At 34.2% G+C, this 13,224-nt stretch overlaps 1 protein-coding gene across 6 annotated transcripts in view; it reads left to right on the top strand.

The window, feature by feature from the left end:
• Window positions 1-13,224, top strand: part of grh (grainy head) — a 603,835-nt gene that overhangs the window by 577,651 nt on the left and 12,960 nt on the right. For 5 of the 6 annotated variants that reach the window (XM_081754669.1, XM_081754656.1, XM_081754663.1 and 2 more), the window contains exons 10-13: window positions 2,745-2,924; window positions 7,924-7,973; window positions 10,532-10,669; window positions 12,736-12,925. In XM_081754669.1, the coding sequence (XP_081610795.1) occupies window positions 2,745-2,924; window positions 7,924-7,973; window positions 10,532-10,669; window positions 12,736-12,925 (558 nt within the window). The remainder of the gene's footprint in view (window positions 1-2,744; window positions 2,925-7,923; window positions 7,974-10,531; window positions 10,670-12,735; window positions 12,926-13,224) is intronic. The other variant, XM_081754667.1, reaches the window with a different exon arrangement.

The following is a 13,224-nucleotide window of genomic DNA, read 5'->3' as shown; positions in this document are numbered from 1 at the left end:
TTGTTTTATATAGTTTAAAACTTCAAATTCTTCGACAGAATTCGCGAAGACAAAAGAGTTTGAACACGTTAAAATATAGTCAGTTGTTCAAATTCCTTCACAGCTCCTGGATGTTTAGTTTCGGCTATTAATATAGAAGTATTCATAGTAGCAATGTCAAGATATGCTTGTAGTGAAAAAAAAAAAAAGAAATGAAATCTTTAAGTTTTACGTCCCACGTTTATGCCGGTTAGGCTAAAGGAAACGGTGGTTATGAGAGATGAATGAAATGGTGGAATGAAGAAAGTGGGAGGAAACGGGAGAACCCTGAGAAAACCCACGAGCACGGTGTTTGTTCACCACAAAGTCCACACGGCGCGAGCTGGGGTCGAACCAGGGACCCCAAGCACCGGAGATGAACGCGCTTGTAGTGAGAAGTACAAAATGATAAGTGTATATATATATATATATATATATATATATTATACATACATGTATATAATTTTTTGTATCTTTTCTCTTTGCTTCATATGCTATGGGGTGAAATGCAAACAAATTGTCTGGGAATTGTATAAGAGAGTTTTTTTTTTTTTTTCAAATGTATCTCATCGCCAACCACTGCATTAAACACATGGAAATGGAATGGAGGCGAAAAGTTGGATAAAGTACTGAAGTGTGTCTGATATCATAATTTATTATTGAATTATACTTAAAAAAAATCAGTAGAAACTAACAATAAATGGAATAGTAATCCATTTTTTAAATATGTTTTGTTGAACTATTAAATTATAAATTTAATAGTTGTAAAAATGATGTTATTTTCCGTCGAAGTGTACAAACTTTATAAAATTCAAATTTGTTTAACAGTTTATTTACAATATGAAAAAAAAATGATATACAAATTGGATTTTTAAAACAAAATTCCCCCAATCTGGTTTCAAAATATTCAATTTGTATAGCATTCTATAAATAAGTTATATATTTTTCATGACAGGAAATTATCTCAGTAAGCTACTACTATATTTTCTTGCAGACAGTCATAATCAAAGGCAGGATGTTACTTATTTTATGTTTTTCTTTCACATATAGAATGTTTAATAAACTAAATTTACCCCGTTTATCAATATCCAAGTTCTCGAATTATGACCATCTTGTTATAATAAGTAACTGCAATACTTTGCTGTAGATCTTGTGAAAGAAAACATCCTTTTTCCAGTTTTACCATATGATTCACTTTGCACGCAAGATGTAGCCTTTTGAAATTTCTCCTTTGCAAAGGCCGCCTTTCTAGCATACAATAACAGATCATTGATTTATTAACCAGTTCCTTAATTAGATGCAGTAACAGCTAATTAAGTGCGCCACCTGTTATACATGTTGTGTTATAGAAAGATAGACAGAAAGGTATTTGTGCTTATTATTCCACGTACATTTTGTGAATTGGCGTTTATTTCTTGAGCTTATTGCTTTTATAAGTCAAAAGTAAAATGTAATTTGCTACAAAACATTGCAAATAAATTATTTCTGCTGCTTTAAAGCTTGTGAAATTAATTTCTCGATTGTTTGGAATTATTCCCTTTCTTGGGCCAAAGTTTTATTTTCTTGTAGTGTATTTGAACCTCTGCTTTTCTGTGGGTACTTTTCTTTCTGTTATTAACCCCATATCCAATAGCGTGATTCCTGCATATATATAACGGGTCCAATACCCCTTCGTTTCGAAATACTCTTTGGTACACTTTTATTCTACAATTTCCGTCACTCTTTTCTTTGATATTGAGCCCGCAGTGGCTCCGTGGTAGATCGTTTACATCTGGTGCATGGAGTTCTTAATTCGATCCTAGCTCGCGCCAAGTGGACTTGTGGTGGACAAACACCGTGTGCGTGGGTTTTCTCGGGATTCTCCCGTTTCCTCCCACTTTCTTCATTCCAACATTTCTTAGTTTCTCATCACCGTCTCCTTTACCCTAACCAACTAACTAAATAACTCTATGGCCTATGGAACCCGGAGGTTCAATGCCGCGTTCACAAAAGCTCTCCACTGACTTCTATCCTTAGCTAACTGCATCCAGTTTCTACTCTGTATTCCAATCTCTGCGAGATCCATCTTAATATTGTCCTCCCATCTGCGCCTAGGTCTTCCTAATGGTCGTTTTCCGATTGGTCTTCCAGTCAAGACTTTGAAAGCGTCTCTACTTTCTTCCATTCTAGCTTCATGACCCGCCTACCTAAGCCTCCTAGACTTGACGACCCTAACAATGTTGGGTAAACCGTATAAATTTACCGTCTCCTTTACCCTAGCTGGCATATTCGTGGGACGTGAAATTCAAAGATTTCATTCATTTGTGCGATATTACTACGATACCAATTCAAGTTTTCACATTCTTCTGTATCATTACATTTCCACTCTGTTTTTTCTTTCCAGAGTTCATATTTCATATCGATATAATATCACACTTCATACATATGTTTTCAACAACCTTTTCTTCAAACTACTCACACGTTCTGTATCGTTAAAATAATATAATTTATTGTAACAGATATGATTTCTAATCTTCATTAGTGGAAGACAAATTTCTGTGTTTGGCAGTAGCAACTGGTTTTTGAGAAGCCATTTAATGAAGGGAAGGTCTGCCGAGCGAGTTTCGCAACAATTGATTTCTGACTGATCACTGTGTTTCACGTCTCATTATACGAAAATATGAGACAATGAACTGTCAAAAGATTCCAGAGATACTAAAGAGAACTTTTATCTTGTTTGTTTGTAGGGAGCCGAAAGGAAGACGAGAGACGAGGAGCGAAGGGCAGCGAAGAGGAAGATGACGGCTACGGGGAGGAAGAAGATGGACGAGTTGTACCACCCGCAGTGCGATAGGTCCGAATTCTATTCCATGAGCGATCTAACAAAGCCGCCAGTTCTCTTTACTCCCGCAGAAGACATTGACAAGGTAAGTGCATTGACGTGTCTCTTACCAAAGAAGTATTAGGTGCGTATGAAATAGGTCATTCGTAAAGAACATTTACCCTTGAAAGGAAGGGGAAAAAAGTTTCAAATGTCTACAGTAATGGAAGTGTAATATGATCTTCGAAATATTAGCCTTTCTATCTACACTACATGTTAGAAGAAGATAAATAAATAAATAATAATAATAAAAAGAAATTGATCACCAGTTTTCCTATTCGGCTTCTTCTAGTGAAATTATAAACAGTTTTCTCTCTTAATTGCTTTATAAACTAGTTTCTGAGTTTTTGGATTCGGGCTAGTCTCGTGAGAATTTACTTACTTTTGCTGTAAATTAGGATAACTACACATATTTTTTTTTTCCATAAACACGTGTAGCTTTAAATCAGAAAAGAGCCTGCACGCTAGCGATATCTATTAGCGCAAGTAGCAACACCCATTAGAAATTAGCGTGGTGCATTGAGACATTTGCCATTTAAGGGGTCACAGTGGCTCAGGGGTAGAATGCTTACCTTTGGTGCGTGAGTTCCCTGCTTCGATACCCGGCCAAGTAAGTTTGTGGTGGACAACTTCGTGTCCATGAGTTTTTTCGAGTTACTTCCGTTTGCTCCCACTTTCTCATTCCACCAGTTCTTCCATCATCATTCACTTGCTGTAATCATCGTCTCTCTTAGCGTAAAACGCATAATCGTGGGACGTTAAACTGAAAGATTTTAGATTTTTCAAAGTTGACCATTTATAAATAATTTTATACGGTGCTTAATTTGTCGCTACTAATGAGTGTTAACAAAACGGTATTGACCAAAATTCATTTTCTTTGATTAATACAGGGCCGTGCCGTGGGGGAGGGGGCGAGCGGGGCGACGGCCCCGGGCGCCGAAGTAAGGGGGCGAAAAATTCGGGAGAAAAAAGGAAAAAGATAGGAAAAATTGCTTGGAATATATGTATGGGGGCGCCGTCGTATATTCTCGCCCCGGGCGCTGATTTTCCACGGCAAGGCTCTGGATTTGAGAAAAAATAGTTTAACGTCCTGCGATGCTCTTTAGATTAATGACAACGAATAATCAATGTAAGTGAATGACTGTGAAATTGACTTTATTTTGTGGTCTCCCACTGGGAATCATCAACCTGGGATTGCTTTTACCAAAGACACACACATTAGCCAGTAGTCACTAGACCAACGGAGAGAGCTATTTCGAATTTCACTGTTCGTTTCCTAATTGTAAGACCATACAAAGTTAACTATTCTCGCCTGAAACATGTTTTGATTTATTAACAGTGAATATCTGCTATATTCAGTTTTAACAACACCTTCTCTCTTCTATCCAACTATCTAGTATAAGATACAAGTTTTTTTACCTTTTTCTGTCATATTTATTTCACAAAAATACTTGAGTGTATGCAGACCCGTTGTTACTCCTTGAGCCTAGAAAATTTTGACGCACCCTCTGCGGCCGCTTCCATGAGCTACCAGCAATGAAACGGGGCATACAGAATTAAATATGTGAATTACTGACTATTGCTTATCAGTCAGTAAGCAATAGTCTCAGCTTCTTCCAGCACGAGTAACGTCGTAACGAGAAAACTCGTCCGCTTTGTGGTACCAACATTATTTTCAGTATAGATCTCTTTTCAATCTTTCTGTCGTGGACAGCCTGTTTCTTTCGCATATCGCACTGCAATTCTCAATTTTTTAAATCTGCCGCCCCTGGAAATTCGCCGCCTTGGGCCCGGCCCTGTGCATAAATACGAGCCTGGGTATATGTTTTTTTTTTTAATGAAGTACATATATAACCATCGACGTTATATTTATTTCGAATGTTGAATCTAGTTCTATTATAATAAAGTAACTGTAATGTCTGTGTACAGGGTGTACCAGAAATAGTGATTCACCTTTTGAAAATTGTAGGTACAGAGGAATGATGTAAAAATCAAGTGCCTTACAGTATCAAATTCATATTATCTATTTGGAGGTCAGTCTGGCGGCCATTAACATCGATTCATACCTGCGTCCGGAGACGCACATTTCTACACGCTATACCTTGACCTTCAAATGTCCTCATAGGAAGAAGTCGCAAGGGGTGAGGTCTGGTGACCGTGGCTGCAACTCTACTGTTCCCCGACGACCAATCCATCGCTCGGAGAAGGTGTTGTTCAAAAAATCACGAACAATCCGGGCAAAGTGTGGTGGAGGACGGTCTTGGAAAAGGAAAAACACCTTTACACCGCAACACAAACAAAACAAGAAACAAAGAAACAACATCAATCATACAGCCTAATCTACCGCACCTAACAACAAGTGAGTCACTACTTCTTGGACACCCTGTATATTAACCCAAAGTATTCCAAATTTCTAATTAGCTTTGGTCCTCTTGTTCGTTTACGTTTTTGGCCAGTTACCTTGATATGGTCGAAACAAAAAAAAAGGAGGCTTTCATGGTTATAAAACATTTTTGTTAGTATTTTTACATTTTATATATATCCTACGAAAAAGTTTTAATTCTACAGTTACGTTAATTTATTGCGTTAAAAATGGCATTCTAATAAAGCAATATAATTTAGTGTAATTAGGAAATTTTAATTATCCTTAAAAATCTTGTGTGTTAAATAAAGCTACACAAATTTTTAAAATCATAGTGATTTATCTCTTGGGAAACAGTTCTAGCCTTGGATTGTTTGCTCTGGAAAAAAATAAACCAGCCTTGACATGGACTCATAAAAATATTTGAGCTCTACAATCATATGTTATTTTTACAATTAGTGCCAATCTCACGTTACGAAAGCTTTTTCTTTTCCTTTTCTTTCTATTTTCTGTAATGTGTCCAATTTAAAGCCTAAGCAGGAAAGCATTTTTAAATGAGTGTGTAAGTTAAGAAACGAATAAATTCGGAGAATTTAGGGAATTTTTTATTTTTCGGTTACACAAACTAATTGCTTTATAGCTCTTTTTCCAAGGTTTCTCGCATCTGTTGGACTTCCTGAATGTTGAGAAGCTGATACAAACGCTTCTGTTTGTATTTTGCCTAATTACGTTTCACGTGAAATATTTTATACTTTGTTTATGGACCTTATTTTGTGAGTACTCACATAAAAATCATGTGTTTTCCACAATAAAGAAACATTTCTTAACCTATTCAAGCTATTAGACTAGGATTATGTTTTATGAAAGGTGAGGTAAGGTGCTGTAATTGCAGAACATTTGCCCTATTTTTTTAAATGTGATAATACTTAAAATAATTGAGCCAAAGTTAAAAAGAAGGTCTTATAAAGACAAATCGAGTTAATATCAAATGTTCATGCTCTTTGCTCTATAATTGTTACGGCAGTTTGTTTTACATCTCAGCAATATGGTTCCATTAAGTAAACGCTCTCGAAGAAGAAAGCAAAATAGTATCAGCGACGCAACTAGGTTAGTTGTCACCCGGAACAATAACTCTTCTTAGCGCCCCTTCCCCTGATCAACCAAACCAAAATGCTCCCCGATTACACCTGATATTGGCATCACACAGTATATTCCATTTTTTCTTCAAGTGGTAAAGCTTGATTTCAAAATTGCAGTACATAATTTCATTTTCACTACAAGATAAAACACCAAATTAATTAGCATTTGATTGCCAAATAATCTGAGAGTAGCATGCTTGACATAGTTTTATCATAATAACTGCAAATCACGATGTTTTTGGAATTATATCAGGATGTGCGTATGCGTAGAATGAATCAACAGTCTGTTGCTTTAGAATAGAATATTTAATTATGACAAACAGTCAAGCTGTTGTCTCGAGTATTATAGTCGGTCATTTTGCAAATCTCTTAACTCGATGAAAATTAAATGAAAACACAAAAAGCTGGATAGTAAGACTATTCATGGCTTTGAATTGATTATTTTAACAAAAGAAACACTGACCAAAGCTTAAAAACCACTTTATTTTAAATTATAATTTGTAACTGTTTCGAATATCTAGCATATCCTTCTTCAGACACTATCGAAAATGAAGAAGGATATGCTTGATATCCGAAACAGTTACAAATTATAATTTAAAATAAAGTGGGTTTTAAGCTTTGGTCAGTGTTTCTTTTATTAAAAAAAAAAAAAAAAAAAAAAAGGAACTAAAATTTAACTTTGCGTACCCTTTTAGCTGCAAAGGTTTTTACAATGTCCTCGAAAGGTAACTTTGAAGCTAACTTATGCTCTATGGGTATGATTTGAAGGTTGGTGAGTCGTTGTTGTCCTCGTAAGTTTCTGAGGTATTTCTTTTAATGATCTTTAGATTGCTAAAACTCCTTTCCTCACCTTATAGTGAAAATAAATATTTGTCCAATTTTGCGCCCCCTCAATCCAGCGCCCGGGGCACAAACCTCGTTTGCCCTCCTCCCTTAGTTAAGTCATTGAATAGCATCATCTCTCCTTTGATTCATGCTAGAAGTTTACTGCAAGGATGGCTGTTCCCAATGGACTAAAAAATTTACAAGCATATCATTCAGGTTTTGTATAAAATTAAATAAATGGGAAGCATCCAGTGAGGGCTCTTGAGGGATAGACATACATCAAAATTGTATCGCCACAAGCTAAGTGGAAAAAACTCACCCAGTGTACAGTCAACTACAAAAGTTCTTCCCGTTTGGTAAAATTTATTTTGGGAATTACGATGGTATGGCTGGGATGTACACAAATTTACCTTCTTTTTAATTTACTGACAACTGTACTCAAATTGTCCTTCCATTCTGAAGTTATTTACGAAAATAATTTCATTAAACGGAAAAGACTTTTGTCGCTGACTGTACAAGAAGTACTACACTAGACCGAGCCCTTTTCCTTCAGTCTACAGTAATACATTTCCAATTTTCACCGAATGTGACTCAATAGCCGCCACTGGAAACACTACAAATTGTCTATTGTTTAGATGTCTCAGTAAGAGAAAATAGAGTTTTCGTAACTCGGCCATCTGCTGATTGTTTCTAATAACTTCTTTTTGTTTGTTTTACAGCTTACGTCAATGGAACTAGGATTTTACAACCACGAAACTGATAGTTCAAGGTCAGTTGAGACAGTAATACAATAGCACTTCTAGATTTTTTTTAAATGTAAAAGCTTGCATGCACACTTATTTCACAATATAGCCAGTACTCTTGATCGTAAACTTAGCTAATTAAGTTTGTTTTTAACTAATTAGTATTAAGTATATGAGTTTACTAGAATTACCCCTGGAATTGGGATAGCTTTACTAACAGATCACTGTAACTTCAGCTATTATTTTCATGTATTCCTTTCCTTACTTACAGTACAACACTAATCTTGAAGGGTAAAGTGGAATGCCTGATAATATTCCACCTTTTTTTTTTTTTTTTTTAACGGAGATTAATATTTAATTAATTGTACTCATTTTCAAAATTTCTTTGTTGGATGTCGTCTTGCCGTTCCATATGCTTAAATATTTGATAACGTAGTTTCTGTAGAAAATTTCAAATTTCATTAACAGTTTGTATAAAACATGTATCTTAAAATCTTAACTCATTATTTCATATTAAGCACAGAACTTAAACTGTAATACGACAGTAAAAGCAATACTTTTTGTGATTTCTGTAAATATTCATGAACGCTCTTTCAAGCTATACAAATTGAAGCACTCCATCCATTTCACGATTCATTAAACGAACTAGTTATACAGGGCTAGCATAAATGATTCATGCATTTTGAAAAAGCTATATTTTCAAAAGTATTACACATACAAACGCGTATTACGCAGCTTATTTTAATTTTCAAAATTTTGATTGTTTTGAATCATTACACGCGAAAAGTAAGTTGATGATGATGTGTGTGAATATGTGTTTAAGATCATATACCAGTCAAAAAGTATCATTTTGGAAACTGAGTTATCTCAAACATGCTTTAATGTTTATTTTCAAATGAACCATTAGCAATTTATTTTGTATTTTATTTGATTCAAATTTTACTCTCTTTAATACAATATATCTTCGCCTTTTCTTGATTAATTCCCAAGTAAAAGTTAATTTTATTTTATTAACTAGAGGAAAAAAAAATGCTTTGAAGATTCTAACAAACTAAATAATTCAGAGCTTTCTTTTAGTATAATTGTTATACAATATCTAGCTACTACTATTATTAATTAGTTTCAATTAAATTTTGAATTTTAAGTATTACACTACAGCATCTAATTATTTTAACATATTACATCTAAGACCAATTTAAAATAAAATGATAAAGTTGTGATTTTGTCTTTGTCAATACTAGGGGGTCCCAAAAAGCATTACTTTTTTTTTTTTCCACAAAATACTTTTAGTCTCCTTCAAAGTAATCTCAATTTGATGCGATGCAATCCTCCAGTCTTTTTTCTCAGTGTTCGAAGCATCTCTGGAACTCTACAACTTTGATATCATCCAGTGCCCTATGCTAAGCTCTCTCTTTTTTTTTTTTTTAACACCCTCCATATCATCAAAACGCCTCCCTTTTAGACTTTTTCATTCTCTTAGAACTTATCCTCAATTTATTACACTTAAATTAAGAAAGAAATAAAAAGAAGTTTCATGCCCTTTAAAAATAAAAAAAAGTCACACGGGGCTAGATCTGGCAAATACGGAGGGTAGGAAACGATAGCCTACTCGTGAGAGCCCAAATATCCAGATCCTATGTGAGCAGGAGAAAAGACAAACTTAGCGTCAACGCGTCTCTTTTACAAATCCTCATTGAGAATCCGCTGGTACGAGATCCGACTCACTCCTGTGTGTTTTGAAATTTCGTCGATCATGAAACAACAATCCTTGTTGATTTTTTGGTGGATTTTTTTCAATGTTTTCGTCGTTATGAGATGATGAAGAGCGCCCAAAACGAGCATGTTCTTCAACATTGATCTCATCATGTTTAAACCGTTCAAACAACTCGAAAACTTGTGTGCGCTTAAAGCACCCTTCTTGAGAGCCTGTTAAAGCAGTTGGTAAGCTTCCGTTGCAAGCAAGAAACAAATTTTCTAACTTAGTATTTGTTTCTTTAAATCTCTCATAACGGTTTCGCAGACAGCAAACGAGAACAGTTGAGGAAAACAACACTACAATCAAACATCAACTTACGCAGACACCGCTTGGGTAACTGATTTGAGAAAGTCTCTACTAGACCTACCTAGCGGAAGAACTCTCTACGCCTAGGAACGGCCGCACGCTTTCAGTCCGCTTTTTTTGGTCTCTCCCTTGAATGTATATATTCTGCAAATTTATTCTTTTTTTTACTCAGATTGGTCTATATCTATAAAAATATCTAACTGACGCTAAATAACAAATCATTTAACAGCACTAGCATTGAATGAAGTTGCTTTATTCAATAGAAAGTTATATATACTACTAAAAGAGTTTCGTGATCTTAGTACTGGACTATACATAGATTATTTAGAAATGTATATAATTGTAACTTATTCTAAAGCATTAAAATGTTGTGGAATAATAAATTTTTCAGCTACTTTGAAAATGAACATTTGTGTTTATAGGACTGCTTTGAGGGGATGTATAATTTTTGTGTGTGTGTATTCCCTTCGGACATAAAAAAAGAGGCGTTATTAATTCCACTTTACCCTTCATTTTATTTAGTTTATCCAATGGTGAAGCAGCGAACACAACTCAACCTTCTCCACTAGGAAAGCAGAGCACGTCTTTCCTCCTACACTCAAACAAACAGTCTGGCACAACGCTCAAGTTTCACAATCACTTTCCACCAGACAACACAGGGTAAGAGTTAATATTTTGTTTTAACACGCGCAAAACATCAACCACTTTCAATATGGTTTAATTGTCCAATCTAACGTTTAGTTTTATTTTAGTTTTTAATTTTCTTTTGGAGGCGGGAAGGATAATTACGTTGAAAGGAAATTTATTATGACAAGTGCAAAATATTCTAATTATTATGTTATATTAAATATTTTAAAAAATAATATAAAAAGAATCTTCTTGATAATGTTTTATGGCTCGTGAGTGTCTACTCATTACGAATACTCATACACATGTAACTGTGAAGGTATTCACAGAAAGAAGTGTCACAATTACAGCTATAATTGTAATTGTAATATTTCGTGGCTGTTTTCTTCTTCTTCCTTCTTCAATGTAAGATATGATAGCACCCTCATAATGAAGGATCTTATAAAATAGAAGATCTGCCCTTACAACAAAATCTTGAAGCCATACGTCACAGTTTCGCCACCCTTACTCTGCCCACTTCGCCCAATAGGATCGCAATGTTTTGAGCCAACAATCATGGCGGAAACGAAAGTAGCCAATCAGACGATGGCAGAAACGAGAGTAGCCAATCAGACGATGGCAGAAACGAGAGTAGCCAATCAGACGATGGCAGAAACGAAAGTAGCCAATCAGACGATGGCAGAAACGAAAGTAGCCAATCAGACGATGGCAGAAACGAGAGTAGCCAATCAGACGATGGCAGAAACGAAAGTAGCCAATCAGATGATGGCAGAAACGAGAGTAGCCAATCAGACGTGCCGATGCTCGGTTGTTTTTAGGCTTCATCGATTTAATAGGATGAAGATACATATGGGCAGATCCTATATTTTATAATATCCTTGCTCATAATCGTGGACCTTTTCTAAATAAAGTCCATGTGTGTGTGTTGATGATGTTCCTCGTTGCGAAACATTGTCAAAATATAAGATCTTAAAATAAGAAAATGCTCCTGTACATCAGAAATATTTTCAATACTAAAATTCGAAAGTATAATATTCAGTATAAACTAACAGTTTTATTCTAGTAGACATTACGAAGAAATTTTGTTCGGAAGAGTCCTAGCACACACTCGAATTTTTTTGTTGACAAAATTCTCATAAATACAAATAATACAACCAAAATGAAGCAATAATGTAAGTAATATTACAAAGAAACAAATAAATGGTGCCGAAAATATTCGGCATGGTGCACGAGGTAATGCAAAATCAAATTATAGGCAGTTTTGGTTTTCATGTTTTGTTTTCTTATATTACAATATCAAAAAATATTCTTTACCTGTACGAATACAGCTAAGTAATATGGATAAAATGAGAAATGGATACATTTTATATTTGCCGCAAAAATTACTTTTGATAATACATAGATAGTAAAGTGAAAAAAAGCAATTCTTATTTCAAAGTAAAGTAATTGAGACTTTAGTCAATCTTTGTATTAAAATTGAATATATATAATTTTAATACGAAGATTGATTAAAATTCTTATTGACTTTAATATATATATATATATATATATATATATATATATATATATATGGAAGTCAGTGCATTTCATGTTTTTCTTACTATCCATTATTCTTATTCTTTATCGATTCTATCCATTATTCTTTATCGATTCTATTATCATGTTGAGAACCAATCGTTAAGAACGACAGACAATATCCTTTTCCTTTGTGCTTAAACGGTCAAGGAGTAATGTAGAATCTAGGATCTTTTTCGAAATAGTTCCTGAAAATTTTGGGTTTCAAGGTGTATAATGTGTATTGCACTTGTCATTTCATCTAGGGATATTCTGAGTTAAAAAAAATATTTAAATGTTTCGCAGTTTTTATAATAGTAACGAATATGGATCAATTATATATAATATGTTAATGAGTGAAATTGATACCTTATACAATTAAGAACTTAAAATGTAACTCTATTGGGAAGACACGAAAATAGAGCTTATTGTAAAAAAAAATGCATAATATAACGAAAAATCTTATCTTATATTAAAAGCATAAAGTATAGTGTATTATAGTTTATGTGTTTTCTAAAAATCTCATTTAAATTTTCCATTTCTAGTGATAAAAAGGAAGTAGTGGACGCTAGCAATTTGACAACAGACTCTGTATTTACGAGTCCTGCAATCAAAAGGCCGAAGTTGACGCCACCTTTGAATGAAAGAGTGATGCTTTATGTAAGGCAAGAACCAGAGGAAATTTATACGCCTCTACATGTTGTGCCACCAACGACAATGGGCCTAATGAATGCTGTAAGTAATAGTAATATCTGGAAAATATAGATTCAGATTTTTTTTGAAATATATATATTATTACGTTATATAGCGGACAGAGATAAGCCTTAGGTACAAGATTAAAATGTAACTCTATTGGAAATAATTATTTATAATTTTAATATTATCTTAGTCTTTAAGCACCTGGTTTAGTCATATTTACTTAAAAGTTTACAATTTTAATATTATCTTAACCTTTAAACACCTGATTTGGTCATAATTTGTTTAAAAGTGTACAATTTTAATATTATCTTAACCTTTAAATAACTGATTTGGTC

Source organism: Thermobia domestica, chromosome 1 (assembly GCF_964235325.1).
Source record: "Thermobia domestica chromosome 1, izTheDome1.hap1.1, whole genome shotgun sequence".
Classification (NCBI taxonomy): Eukaryota; Metazoa; Arthropoda; class Insecta; order Zygentoma; family Lepismatidae; genus Thermobia; species Thermobia domestica.
This window is presented reverse-complemented; position numbering and strand designations above follow the sequence as displayed.